Source organism: Python bivittatus, unplaced genomic scaffold, assembly GCF_059951505.1.
Source record: "Python bivittatus isolate LINGU-HERP-01145 unplaced genomic scaffold, Pbiv_v1 ctg000670_np1212, whole genome shotgun sequence".
NCBI lineage: Eukaryota > Metazoa > Chordata > Lepidosauria > Squamata > Pythonidae > Python > Python bivittatus.
This window is the reverse complement of record NW_028277094.1, coordinates 11311815-11326285: the sequence shown is the minus strand read 5'-3', so window position 1 is coordinate 11326285 and position 14471 is coordinate 11311815. Positions and strand designations below refer to the sequence as shown.

Here is a 14471-nt window from a genome sequence, read left to right as displayed (position 1 = left end):
CGCGGCCATGTTCTGCGGGGCGGGGCGGGGCGGGGCGGGGCGGGCCGCGCGCCTTCCCCGCCTCCCGCGAGGAGCAGCACCGGCAGCGGCACCAGCGGCGGCCACGGCTGCGGGGCAGCAGGAGGAGCGCGGCGGCCGCCTTCCCGCCCCCGGGCGCGCGGCCATGGCCGTAGGCGGCGGCGGCCGCTGCATCGTGGTGAGGGCCGAGGGGAGGGGAGGGGAGGGGAGGGGAGGGGAGGGGGCGCCACCGCCGCGCTGCCTGGCAACAGGGCACGGGGGGGCTTTCGGGTGGGGGGAGGAAGACTTCCGCTCCCCCCGGCCTGGGCGGCCTTTTGTCGGGAGGGAGGAAGCCAAGAGCGGGGATCCTGCAGGGTCCCGGGCGAAGGGTCTCTGGGCATGTCCAGAGCGCCTTCTGCCCCCCCTCCCCTCCCCTCCCCTCCCCTCCCCCTAGGCCCCTCAGGGCACCGCCTCAGTCGGCCCCATCCGCAGCAGCTCCGTCCAGCGAGCCCGGCGGCCTTCATCCCTTGCTGCTTCTGCCCCCCAAAGCGGACCCTGCCCCTCGGCCCGCGGGGGATGGCCGGCGAGGAGCAGAAGGGGGCCACCCCGAGCAGGACGGGCACGCCAAGCAGGTGCCCGCGCGCCCTGGCGTTTCCTTCCAGGGGCTGGTGGACATCCCGGGGGTAGGCCCGCGGAGGGGAGTAGGCCGGCCTGCCGGGTTCAGGGGTGGGCTTCGGGGCTGGGAGGCTTCTGGGCGGGACGGAGGGCCTGCCGGGGGGCAAACAGTCAGGCGGAGCCTGGCACCCCCTTTGCCGACTATGGCGACAAGGCAGCGGAAGGGCGAGGCGCGTTCTGCCAACCCCGGAGACCCTCCCGCCGTTTTGGAGAAGAGGGAGGTGAGCGGCTTAGGAGTGGAAAAAGCCTGCAGCCAGGAGAAGTGTTTATAGCACAACCACGCTGTGTGTGTGTGTGTCGGTCCTTTTAAAGGCCTGGCCCTCTTCACAGGCTGGGAGGGAGGGTTGCCTGCCTGCCTGCCAGCGGGTGCCGCACAGATGCAGAGCGGGGTCCCTGCCTGCTTGAGAGGCAGAGCGCTGGAAGGGAAATTCAAAAGTTTTGCGTGCCTGGTAGTTTACTAACAGAACATGGCCGGGGGTGGCAGGGAGGGGGTACACTTAAAAGAGAGATCCTGCAAAAGAGCACAAGACGTTCTGCTCCCAAGAATCCTGAAAAATCTTTGGCGTGTGCCTGGGAGATTGTTACTAACAAACAGGCATCGAGCACGTGCTGAGATGAGCGACTTCCTGCTCAAGGAAGGGCTGCGGACTTGAAGGAAATTTCTGATGTCTGCCGGGTTGGGTTCGGCTAAACCTGTTTCATGCACAGAAAAAGGTCTTGGGTTGTGTAATGGAGCTGAAGGTCAAAACCATTCAGGACTTAGAAACGGCTGTACCGAGAATGGCTTTGTCTCCCCCAACCCCATAATGCAATGTCTTACTTTACAGTAGTTTCTTTGAAAATACATTAGATCTTGGATCTCAGCACTTCCTCATCTGTCAGTGTGCTGCCTCTGTTTCGATTATATTCTTTTTTAACTTGGGGGGGATAGGAAGTATAGGGCTGCTCCAGCAGATTTAGTAAGGATAGAAGAATAGCGGCCCCAAGATGGAGGCTTGTAAGTGGTCTTGTATCTTTTGCACCCTAACATGTAGGTTTATGGTTAGCGGAAGACATTTATCGTCACCAAACCTTCTCCTTTTAAGATGAGAGAGCAGAGAAGATGATGTACCTGTGTGATATATTTGATTTTCCTCTTCCTCTCTCTTAGATGCGTATAAGTAAACTAGAGCTGTGAACCTGGGGGAAATCTCACAAGGTTCTGTCCTATCAGAGTATTGCAAGTAGGACACTGCAAACTTCCAAGCTGTTTTTTATTGGTTTACTGTTTTCATTCTCCATTTTACTGAAGATAAGAGCACATGGCTGTGGAAAAGGCAGAAAGTTGTCCTTCGAGGACCCTAATAATGAAAGCAGACATGACGTAGGTGTGCATAAAACCCCAGAATAATCTGAATGTTGCTGCTTCATAATCATGGTAATTTCTATAATGCATTCTGAACTGACCTCAAAAGCCATTCTGGGCTGAAATCCGCTTTTTAATCAATCTGCCTAAGCCTTCCCTTGCGTTAATTAAAAAGAAGCAGAGGAAGAGGTCTAGCTTTATTTCATTGTAACAAAAAATGCCCCAAAGACTGACTTATCTCTGCACTCTAGCTGGTTGTTTGGATTTGGAGAACGTTTCTCAAGAGATTTTGACTACAAGGAATTCCTTCTCCAGTTATATATTGGTGCTCAGGTAACATGCAGGAACACAGAATATTGGATAAAGAAACAGGATGTATAAGCCTTGCCATTGATACAGGGAGCATCTGTTCCTGCAGATGTTTTGCATAAAGTGAAATATAGCTCTAATGATAATGGAAGGTTGCTTACTTCAGTTTAAAAGTGAGGTTTTTTTAAAAATTGCATCAGAACGTCTTTGGTTTTAATATGTGGGAATTGCATTTTGTCAGGTACTGTTTGATGCACTGAATCATGGCTTAGCCATGTTAAAAATAATTAAAATTTACTAAACAGTTCTGAACAGGCCCTACATTGCAAGTATTTGGATTCTTTGCAGAGGATGTTCACATTGGAGTCACAATCAAAGATTGAATCTTTGCAAGCTTACTTACCTCTTTCATTAAAATATGGATGTATCTGTAATCACACACCCCAGTGCTATATGTGCACACTTGTGCGATGCAGCTTTTCTTGTGGGCTTAGTTGATCAGAAGTTAACTGTATTGTGAAATGTAATATGTATTTAATGGAAACACAGTTCCTAGCCCAAAGTTGGGAGCAGATTGTAATGATGTGCGGTGTCCAGCCAGTGCATTTTCCTGCAGGATGTTGAGTTCCAGATTAAGTAAGACGGGTTGGCAATGCTACAAGTAGAAATAGCTTTTGAAACTTATTTGACTGGCAGGACTAGAAAATATATGGTGGTTCTTTCCTGTATTGTTTAGTAAAGGAGGAAAGGTGTGGCAGGGAGGAAAGCAAATGTCAAAAACACTCTGGTTATTAAGGTTTGGTCCAGTGAACCTTGTCGGCCTATATTTTAAAGCCATGTGCGTAAATCTCCCTTTGTATAAGTAATTCTTTTTATGAAGTCAAAAATTGTGGCCTACCCAGCCCCCAACTTGCTCTGCTGACCATCCCTGGATCACTAGATTCTTTCCCAGCATGAGTTTTTCTTAAATGCTATTTGTATTGCATATGAATGGAGAAAACTTGCATTGTGCAGACTGCCTGCAACAAATTGGCTGTCCCTTTGTCTCAAAGAGTTAAATCATTTTAAAAGATGCAAATGCCACACCCTGAGATTTTTGAACAGGAAATGCTGAGAGTGAAGCCCTGGGCCACTGGTTTACAGCTTCGAATTGGGGAGAAAGCCCAGGTGACCAGTCTTGCTTCTTATGTGGCTGATCTCTGCAGGGACGCATAATGTGTTATATCTGACCTCGCCTTGCCTTTTATTTTCTGTTTAGATTGGAGACGATGAACAAGGTTATGACCTGGACTTGTTCTGCATACCCAAACATTATGCAGATGATTTGGAAAAAGTCTACATTCCACATGGACTTATTATGGACAGGTTTGTTTGACTTGCAGATAGATTCCCTGCAAGCCTCTACAAGCTTGCTTTAAGGAACTTCCCACTATGAAGGGTTATACAGTTCATTCCTCTTAAACTGAAGGCGTATAAATTCAGTCCCTGAACAGTAGTGGAACATAAGTAAGAAACATCACCTGCGTAGGGCAACATTCTCTGAAATGAGCACACTTCCTGCTAGGGTGGGCTCTAGCTCACCATATTTCTATCAGATCCATGATAAGAAAAGGCCAGTCATTCATCTGCCTCTCCACCACAAATGGCAAGCATTATACATTTAACAATGTCCCCAGTATTCATCTTTATTAATCTTAATCTTTCTGTATCATTTCTAAGCAGATGCCTAGCAATCTGGACATATAATACAGCTTCTACAACTGCATAGCCATTTTTCTCATAAAGAACATTTTCCTTACTAAAGTGTGCGACCAAATGTGGGATCAGACGATGAATATTCTTCCTTAGATAGTGTGTAATGTAAATGAAGAAATAGTGTGTAATGTAAATGAAGTGGGTATGTAAAGTAACGTACATAGAAAGCTTACTGTGTTGGCCTGCTTTTCTGCCATATCTTGAAAGCGTGGCTCTTCAGCTTGAAAGCCCTTCACGGCCTTGATTGTGAATTTCTGGAATGCCCTTTTGGGCCTCAGTAATCGAGTTCAGGCTCTTGCAAAACTGAATTAAGTTTCCTTTCCAAAACCTCGGGTGCCTGATATCTTTCGCAGGTTGTCCAGTAACTATCTGGAGGCCGAGATTTGCTTTGGCACAAGCTGCCCTAGAAAATCAAGGGGAGTTTGGCAGCACTACTATTAGATTAACCTTGACAAGTGAGAAAAAGCAGAAATGTCACTGACCAGTAAATAGCCATATTCACTGTCAAATGGGAAGTAAATACTCTTTGGGGCAAAGAAGCCCTGTTTGTTTTATCTTGGGATGTTTGTTTCCTAAAATTGGGTTGAAGCCACTGGATTACCTGGGTGTAAATCTCAAATTTTCTTTTTCTGCAGGACAGAGAGGTTAGCACGGGAAATTATGAAAGGCATGGGGGGCCATCACATTGTTGCTCTCTGTGTGCTCAAGGGAGGCTACAAATTTTTTGCCGATTTACTGGATTATATTAAAGCCCTGAATCGAAACAGCGACAAGTCCATTCCGATGACCGTCGACTTCATCCGACTGAAGAGCTACTGTGTAAGTTTGTGTGTTGGAGCACACTTTTGAACTTGGCTTGTTGTCGGCTAGAATTTGGGGGCAGAAGTCCTACTCAGGTCGTCTCTTGGTGCCAAAGAATCTGAAACAGGAAAGAAAGGCTGTGCAGTATTTGGAAACAATTTGTGCTCCTTCTGTCTTCTTCAAATCTTGGTGCAAATGTGCAGTCTTGGAGTAGTGTCCTAGGGGAGCAGGATGGACGATGATTGGTTGTTTGCTTCAGAGCTTAATTCAGCAAGGAAAAGGGAGCATCTCAGGTTGGGCTGAGAAAGAACCTCAACAGAAGGATAAAGACAATGTCTCTCTGTGAGCATTCATAGCTTGTCTTCCCAAAAGTAGTTTGGAAAAGTTGGTTTCAAGTTATGGCTTCAACATAAGGTCCTAGGAGTCCTACAAATAGCTCAGGGCATTTCTGTAGTAAAAGGCCGGTTTGTCAGTTGAGTCATGCTTAAATCCTTTTCTTTAAAGGACTCAAACATTTGGGACTAAAGGGTCCAGTGAGTTGAATGAAGGTTCAGAATTAAAGCCCCCCAACTTTCTTTGTGAGGTCATCTCTAGGGTGTGCCATCGCTCTTTCAGAGATGCGTTTTACCACAACTAAACAGGAGCATGATAGCTACAGTTTCCCCACATTGTGAGCTTCAGAAATGCTCTCACCTAATAAAAACCATGGAGGGCAGGATCTTAACTGTTCACTTTAGCTAACAATTAGAACTATATAAAAGAATGTTAATAGATAGAGGATGTAAGTTAGATTTGGTTCAAGGAGGATAATTGTACTCTGAAAATACCTGTGGTTGGTTTCTGTTCATTTTACAGAAAAGGTTTGCATTTACTTAAAATGAGAGAAAATTGTGTTAGATGTGTTCAATATAATGTTACCATTGTGGAAAAAAAAGACATCTTTAAGGCAATTTAAGTTAAATTGTTTACAGAGTATGGCACTGAGTGATTTTATATCTTTTAAAGGTTTTTTTTTCTTCATTTTTCATGGTTAGTGGGTAGATTTCAAACGTAATTATGTAACATTACAACAAATGTAACAAGTTCCTGATTGGCAAAGTATGGATATCTGCACGATATAGGTAGTCCTTGCTTAGCAACTGCCTCATTTAGCTACCGTTTGACGTTACGATGGTGTTTAAAAAAAAAACAGATTTGCAACCAGTCCTCGCACTTACAACCATCGTAGCATATCCTGTGGTCACATGATTCTCATTCGCGTGCTTTGCAACTGGCTTCCTACAAGCAGAGGTAATGAAGAACGCAGAAGTGAAATCACAAGTTGCAGTCATGTGATGTCTCACTTAACGGCCATGGTGATTCGCTTAACAACCAAATGGGAAGTCATGTAAGCCTGTTGCGGTCACATGCTTTTCTGCTTAGTGACCATGGTGCTTAGCGACAGAGTTGCCAGTCCCAATTGTCGCTAACTGAGGACTACCTGTATTGTTCTGTTCCTTAGAACTCTGTGCTTGCTAGTGATACACAAATGGGTGCGTGGGATGAAGTCATTCAAGTTCTTTCCAGATAGTGGGTATATTTTCACATTGTGTGGTATGCATTTTCTAATATCTGCTATCCTTTCTGGCAAGCTTCCCCCATCCGTCCATCCATCCAGTTTTCTTGAATCAATGCCATTGTAAAAAAAAAAAAAGCATTTTAGGAAACAGGAAGCTGCGTCTCTAAATAGGCGGCTCTATTCATTGTGCACAGAAGCAGTGTTTCATATTTTGGCCAGTTCATTTTTTGAGAAATGTTTGCTGCAGTCTGTATACATTTTCCTGGGCATAAACCCCATTTAAATCAGTGGGGCTTACTTTGGAGTATATGTGCATTAGGCCTACAGGATTAGGCAAGGTGGAGAGAAAAAACCTTGTTTGCCAGATGCATCACTGTGCTTATTTGAGTCGCAGCTAAGAAAACATTACTTTTCCTCTGCAGTGAGGGAGATGAAGCCACAGGCTTGCTAATGTTTGAAAAGCTTCATTTTCAAAAAGGGTAATGGTTTGTTTTTCCTTTTCTGGAGGTTTCTGTAATATTAATAACAACTTTGCTCTTTTTTCCTGCCTAAAATTAGAATGACCAGTCAACTGGCGATATAAAAGTAATTGGTGGAGATGACTTGTCAACCTTGACTGGGAAGGTATGTCCTACAAGAAGAAATATAGAATATAGATACAGAGGCTTCTGGAAAATAGTGATGTACAGTGCTGCACTTTGTTCATCAGTGAAATTTACTCAAAATGAAATGCAACTAAGGTGAAAGTGTTTCATTAAAAAGCACCATGCGTAGCATTGCAAAGTCTCCCTTGCATACTGGCTTTGTCAGAGAGCATTGCTGGCTGATCGTGTGGGTTCTTTCTGCTCCAGTAAATTTTGCATTTGCAAGTATACAGTGTCTCTGGAGTGGGGAGCAAGGTATACATTTTTATAAAAACATAAATAATGTTCTTGTTCCTTTAGGAAAGAAGTAGATGAAATTAGAAAATTTAAATCCATGAACTCTTTTAAGCAAGGGGTACCTGTGTTGATCACAACACTGTTGCTTTGAATACCAGACCCTGGGGTGAAAAAGAAACAGAAATTACTTCAAGCGGGTTTTGCCAACACCTTCCAGATGTCTCAAGTGCTCCCTTTTCTGCATTCGACTGGAGAGTTCCTTGTTTTTAAAAGTTGTTCTATAGATGTATGTTCAACAACATTTGTTAGTTTTGAGCATGAGAAAGTACTTAAGCCACTTCAAAAATACCAGCTAACTAAAAGCACTTTGGTGTTCTTCCTAAGGCATTTAATTCAATGTCTGTCTTAGTTTTAATTGTTACTACTTTGTGGTTAGAATTTTATGTTTGAACTTACCTGTTTAAGTCCCAAAGAATGTGCTAATGAGCTCTTAATAACTTGAATAATTTAAACGCAAAGTACAATTTGTAGCCATTCTCTCCTGGCTTGTTGTATAGATGGGGCATTTCCCTATAATTACATGCTAGTTAAATAGAAAAATATTGGACTGAAAAACAGTAGTCCTGAAAAAGTTTGGAAAAATAGAAGTTGGAGCCCAGCATTGAATTAAAATTGCTGATGGAGTTCTGTTTTTTTCTTTTTCAGAACGTCTTGATTGTAGAAGTAAGTACCACAGTTGGCATGTATTACTTTAATATGCATGATTTGGGGCAGCGTTGCCTTGAGTTTCGCCGCCTCCTTGCAAGGTCAGAGTAAGCAGTCTGGATCAGAACCTTCTTCCTGGAAAAAGTTGCCGCAGTGGCAAATTTCAAGGCAACTTCGAACTTATCCGTTTATTTTCTTTCTTCCTAAATGGGTAATGAGGAATACTGTTGAAGTGGATTTATGAAATATCATTGTGGCCAAATGCACGTTCATAATTCACCTCAAAGTTTGCTTGCCTTTGTAGAAAGCCCTATAAAGATATTTGGTCAAGTTTTAATAATGTATTTTAGGCCCCGAAGCTATCTTGTGTATAGACACCTTCTCTTCATTGTGTCCATTCGCAGAGATGATGTGCACCGGTGCAGCCTTAGTTGTATTCCGGCCAGTTACTCATCTGGATGAGATTCCTCGCCGTGGTTTTCCTTCCCAAGCTGGCCTGATCTATTCCTTTGTTTACCCCTCAGGATATAATCGACACAGGCAAGACGATGAAGACGCTGCTCTCTCTGCTCCAGCAGTACCATCCAAAGATGGTAAAAGTGGCCAGGTCTGAGCTCACTCTCCGCTATGTCCATGTCGCTTCTGGAAGACCTCAGGCAGAGTGAAAGAAGCAGCCCGAAGTGGTGCAGCTTCAGGGGAAATCTTTAAGTTGACACATCCAAGGCAGAGGGTGTAGCTTCTTGCTCCGTAGTGTGCTCCAAGGATCTCAGGCGTTTCCTTTATGAAAAAATATGGGCTTGCTGTCAGAAGCCACATGGACTCATTTATGTGCCTTAGCGAACCAGTATTTAATAACACAGAGAAGATTTGGGGGGAAGTATCTGCACAGTGTCCATCACACGCAGCTCTCAGAAGGACCGTATTTCATATTTATGATCACTGCAGCTTCAATGTTCTCCCTGCAACGGCTCTCGTACCCAACTCAGTAGCTGCTATAAATTATAATTATTTATGAGCTGTATCAGGACCATTCCGCCTCCTTAAAACAACTTCTTTGCTGGCTTTGCTGTAATTGACTTCTAAAGTAGTTTGTCTTGTGGGGCTGTTGAGCTGAAGGCAAGGTAGTAACTTTAGAGGGGCTTAGTTCTTTACGTTTTCTGGCCATTCCCCAAAGGTCTGTGATTTTGAGAAAGCCACAAAATCATGAGTGGGGCTAACGTGTCGTTAAAAACGCTGCTTGCTTCTTCGGCAGTCTGGAATAACTGTCCAGTCTCTGCCCACGTGAAGGGAGATCAGAGGGAACTTTGTTCAGGATGCTGAGGAGCTGCCTGGATCAGGGGACAGGAGACAGTGCGCCAGTGGGGTCTGTTTCCCAGTGTGCTGTGTTCTGCCTCTGAAGCAGGCTGTCTTACCAGGTACTCGCATTTTGGCTTGGGTTTCCTCTGTGAGCCAGCAAGCTGATCGGCATGTTTGGTTCACTACATTTCGCAAGAAGGGTGCAACTGGTGATCCAAGCCAGAGACGGAATGGTTGACAAAGCTGCTCGCTGCCGGTTTCTGTTGCCCATAACAGGCTGCTCAAGCCACCCTGCCTGGTCATGCTTTGACCTTGGGCAGGCGAGGCTGATAGCAGACGAGCAGTCGCTGAACCGGCTTCTGCACAGTAGAGATAACCCCCCCCGCCCCTCCCCGGCTCTTTGTAGTAGGCTTGTGGGAGAAAAGTGCATCAGGCAGCGCGGGTGGACCACTTACTCTTTCCTGCTGCCCAAGTTCACAGCAAGGCAGAGGCTTGTGTGGGGAGGAAGTGGAGCCCTGCAGCTGCAGCGTTTCCCCTCTCTCCTGCTCTGCTTCAGGAGGCAGAGTGGTCGTTCAGCTCTCCCTCGGCTCCTCGTCCGCCCTGAGCCATGGAGCGGCCTAGAAGTGTGCATCTGAAACTCAGAATTGCAGGAAGAACTATCCCTCTGGATCTCAGTTTGGTGTGTGTGCTGGGTTGTACCAACGGGGAAGGACAGAACATAACCCTTAGCTAGCGTGGAATGTATGGATGGTATATAAATTTCGCTCGCCGTTGAATTTTGTTTGCTGTATTTTTTGACAGCTTGTTGGTGAAAAGAACACCTCGAAGCGTAGGATACCGGCCTGATTGTAAGTGAATCTTGTGTGCACATAGTGTAATCTTAAGTGTAATTTTATATGCATGGGTATAAGAGAAGGCTGTTGAACCAGAGAGCAGAGGGCTGAAACTGGTCAATGAAAGGAGGATCCTGTGGCAGAGGATGCAGCTGGCTTCAAAGTGCAGCTTTGCTGTGCTTTGAAAAATCCAGTTGTTGGCTGTGTTTTTAAGCAAAAATAAGTCAAAGGAGCTAACAGGGTAAGCCAATGCTCAGTGCCCCTCTGTTTAATGACATTTACCCCTTAGTGACCGTGTTTTAGGATATCAGCTTAACAACATGGGGGCAAACGTGATTTTGCAGTGTGTGTGTTACACTAATTTTGGGGAGCTCTTCCACTGCCGCCTCTGATAGAACTTTTAGTTACATTAGGAAATGCTAGCGGTTTTATTTGATGATTTATAATAGCAAATAAAGTTGGTTCTATTTTTTAAAAAATGTCCATACTGTTTTACTGCAGCATTCTCAACTAAGCGCTCCAGTTACCCAAATAATGGTATCATCATTAACATTATTAGCATGGTTGTCCCAACATTGCCTAACCCTCTGCTTAATTCCGGTTCTTTTCAGTTGTTGGTTTTGAAGTGCCGGACAAATTTGTGGTTGGATATGCTCTAGATTATAATGAATACTTCAGAGATTTGAATGTAAGTAATTAACACAGATAATCTTGTTCAAAGAGTTTCAGCACACCCTTTCTCTGATTCATTTAGTGATAGGAAGGGGTCAGAACAAAACAGGAACTGATTCTGTTCTTGGGCAACGTTGATGGGAAAGTCCAGAGTCCACTGGCCACTCACATGCCCCTTAAGCCACCTTTATCAGTCTGGTGCCCGTTTTAATTCTGGCTTCCCATAGTTCGGTATGGTACAAACTGACAGGCGATGTTTGTAAAACATGAGGCAGCTTCTTGGCAAAGAAGCTCGGATTTTTAAAAATTGTATATTAAAATGGAAGCGCGGGTAGTTTATTTTGAATGTTGCAGCTCTGAAACATCACTGGTGTTTGCATTTCCTGCACACCAGAAGTAGGCTTCCGATAAAAGGATCAGCAAAAGGTTGCTATTAATTCAGAAGTATTTTATTTCTTGTGTTTCAGCACATCTGCGTGATAAGTGAGACAGGGAAACAGAAATACAAGGCGTGATAATGCTGGTTTCATCAAACAGCAGCAAGATCTTGAAGCTGACATCTAGCATCTGCCTTCCAACTGCCTTTTGGCCCCAATCACCAGCTTCAGATTGTGGAGTAATCAAACGCTCTTGTTGTATTGCTTGCTATAACTTATTGCATGTACAGTATGGGAAACTCATCTTGTTCATTTACATTTGGAAAACTAAGAAAGTTCATTTTCCCTTTTTTTAAATTTGCACTATGCATCTTCTCATTCTAGCTCCTCCCGTAAGATGACCAATTTCTCTCCCCCGCCCCTTTTAAACTTCATCAGCCCCTGAAATAGTTATAAGTACTGTAAATGTATAAGGCATTTTAAGATGGGAAATCTATATTAGTAATATTTTTTAAAAAAACAAGTAATTTAAGTTTTATATTGTAATGGAATGTAATTGAGATGGGGGGGGAATGATCGGGTCGCTGCTCCAGGGGTTGGTGCTACGAAAGAGGCACGAGGAGCAACCGTGGACGGTTGTGGTCTTCTTGAAGGAGTTTTGATGCTGTTCTGCTAAGCTGCTTGTTGGAGTTGCTTTAGTTACCTCTTGCAGAGTTAAAGAAAAGAGTCTACTTGGGTCTAGGGAAAAAAAGTGACAAAATCAGATGTTCAGGGTTTCTGTCTCCAGGAAGAAGCGTGGCATTGTCCACTGGCAATCCTTTGGCTAAAAACTGATCAAAAGGAAGTGGAAGAGCCGGTTCATACAGCTGATAATGCACAAGCTCCCCACGGCTTGTGTCTCCGTAGTTCTTTTCTTCCTCCATCAGCTGAGTTGAGTTGCCTTTTGGATCCAACCATTGTCTTTGTATTTTATGTCAGTGAAAAATGATTGTAATGCTGACCGTACGAGGTGCACAAAACGGATGTACTTTAAAATAAAAGCTGTTTCTCCAAAGAGAGTGCCCAGGCAGCTGAGCTGGCTCCACCTTATACTTAAAGCCATCACCAGCTGTTGCCTCTTCTTTGACTAAATTTCCCCATGCTAGACCCAGACCAAGACTGCTTCAATTTCAGGGAAGAATTCTGACCTGTTTTGGGCCACGGGGAGGGGAGTGGCATTTGGGCCTGTTGGGAAGATGCTCTTGGGTTCTGGCAAAGTCAGTTAGCAGTAGATAATTACTCTGAAGAGCCCATGTGTGGGTTGAGGCAGCTGTGCAGAATGTTCTCCTGCTCTTTCCATCTACCTCTCGGTTGACCGCCCTGGGTGTTTCAGGGGCTGGGTCCTTCACATCCGAGGTCTTGTCACAGGATTGTGGCCAATTCTGATGCTTCTAAGAAATTATAAGCGCCTGGTGTGCACTTAATGTTTTAGGGCCACTTTCGCTTCCATTTAGTCCTTCAGGAAGGAGACACCAATTGCCCTCTCCCGCCCCAGTTCAGGATGGTTGTTTTAAGATCCCGTCAACGGCCTTTGTTTTATGGGCAGCATTGCCCTCTACTGAACAAGCTGCTGGCTGCCGAAGGGTGACCTCTGCTGTTCCTTGTGCTGGGAGCACATTTTCAGTAGCAGCACATCGAAAGGGCTGCCTCCAATGCAGTTCACTTGCCAGGGAAGCCAGGTGGGTGCTAGGCATGGGCATGCCACAGAGAAAAGTTGGGTAGTCTTCTAGTGAATCCAGCGACGCCCCATCGTGTACATTTGCTGTTCGCCCAACTTGCCTTGTTGCTTGGAGTGGGGAGAACTCATACTTGTGTTAAACCACAATGTGGTTTGTTTTGGGCCTAATGTGATGTGTGGCGTAGTATCACATGAGAGCCAGGCCATGATTTGCTCCCCAAACCATGGTTAAGAATCTATCTTACAGAAATGGCTACAGAAAAAAACATGCAGCCTCCTTGTTTCTCCTTAGGAAAGGGTAAGGGAGTGAGATCAGGAGCAGCTGGATGGAACTTCCGGCATTTAAGGTTCAGGTGTGGTTTGCGCAAGGTGCTAGATTATGGTTTATTGAAACAGACTTTCTTTATTGACTAAACCACATGGGTTTGTACAAGCTAAGCTATGAAACATGGTTTGCAAATCAATGAATAGTTTCACACATTGTGCTAAGTCAAAAACATAACGACTAGGTGACTGGATCCAGCCTTTGTGCTGCAGGAAAAAAGGATGTTCTGCATACCTGGTGGTTCCATATTTTACAATTTGGGGTTGCGTGTGTTTGTCAGCGGCAATGTGCATATTTCTAATGACTCTCATGCTGCTATCAGCATCGTTAGACTGAAAATAACCACAGGGGCCTGCCTCTTCTCCAATATACATACGCACACCCCCCCACCCCAGGAGCTACAGTACAGAAAAGAGGTGTTTAACCTCGTTGGGAGCAAATTGCACTCTGAACCCAAGAAAGTGCTCCGATTCCATACCACCGGGACGCTGAAATTCTAAAACTAGTTTGCCGGCCAAGCTCACTTCGCACTGATTCGGAGAGGACCAGGCAGGCGTGTTGTACCCTGCGGAGCCGGCTGGTTTGTGGCTTTCGCGTGCAGGTGGGCGCGTGCAGGTGGGCGTCCCACGCAGACTGTTTTTTCAAAAAAAGAAAAAGGCAAGAACAGTAATCTGGAAATCCGTTTGCCCACCTCCCGGGAGTTACCCCTAGATCAGAGGCTCTGGGTTTCCCCGCAAGCCTTCCGGGGCGTCAAGCGTCGCCCGGCCCTCGGGCAAGAACAGACGACACCGCGAGGAACCCGCAGAGGAGGGGGCGAGAGGTCCTTGGCAGCCGCGGGCTCACGCCAGCGACAGAAAGGCGCCCGGGCCAGACCCCGCGGAGCAGATGCCGCTGCTGAAGAGGCGGCTCTCGGCCCCGGAAAGGCTGCCCTCCTCCCGTGAGCGAGCAGCCCCCGAGGAAGCGAACCCGGAGCCGCGGGGCTCCTCTGCTGCGCCCGGTCCCGGCGAAACGGAGGCGGCCGTCCCTCTTCATCCCGAGGGGAGAAGCCGCTGCGGCCTCTCGGAGCCCCAAACGGCGGGGGCCGAGCTCGGTCGCGCGCTGCGCGAAGCCAGCGACGGCCGGCGTCGTCTTCCAGGTGCCACCAGGCACTGCGACGGCTGTACGGGACTCCAGGAAGAAGCTTGGCGAGCGGTCCCTGCTTTTTTTTTAGGGGGGGAGACGGGGG

The 14471-nt window shown here is 46.0% G+C and overlaps 1 protein-coding gene across 2 annotated transcripts; it reads left to right on the top strand.

The window, feature by feature from the left end:
- Positions 1 to 32: 32 nt before the first annotated feature.
- HPRT1 (hypoxanthine phosphoribosyltransferase 1) lies at positions 33 to 12258 on the top strand. 2 transcript variants are annotated; one of them, XM_088151731.1, is made up of 9 exons: positions 33 to 196; positions 3585 to 3691; positions 4717 to 4900; positions 6999 to 7064; positions 8027 to 8044; positions 8551 to 8633; positions 10124 to 10170; positions 10767 to 10843; positions 11295 to 12258. In XM_088151731.1, exons 1-9 carry the CDS (start codon positions 164 to 166, stop codon positions 11340 to 11342), a joined length of 663 nt encoding a protein of 220 aa, XP_088007857.1. In that variant the 5' UTR covers positions 33 to 163; the 3' UTR covers positions 11343 to 12258. The 2 variants fall into 2 exon arrangements, with proteins under 2 accessions (XP_088007857.1, XP_025030132.1); XM_025174364.2 differs by lacking the exon at positions 33 to 196 and adding an exon at positions 752 to 893.
- The last annotated feature ends 2213 nt before the right edge of the window (positions 12259 to 14471 follow it).

Coding starts and splice junctions, on each gene's coding strand:
- HPRT1 (XM_025174364.2), top strand. CDS start 816: ATGGCGACAAGGCAGCGGAAGGGCGAGGCGCGTTCTGCCAACCCCGGA. Junction 3,692..4,716: donor CATGGACTTATTATGGACAG/GTTTGTTTGACT, acceptor CTTTTTCTGCAG/GACAGAGAGGTTAGCACGGG. Junction 8,634..10,123: donor AAGATGGTAAAAGTGGCCAG/GTCTGAGCTCAC, acceptor ATTTTTTGACAG/CTTGTTGGTGAAAAGAACAC.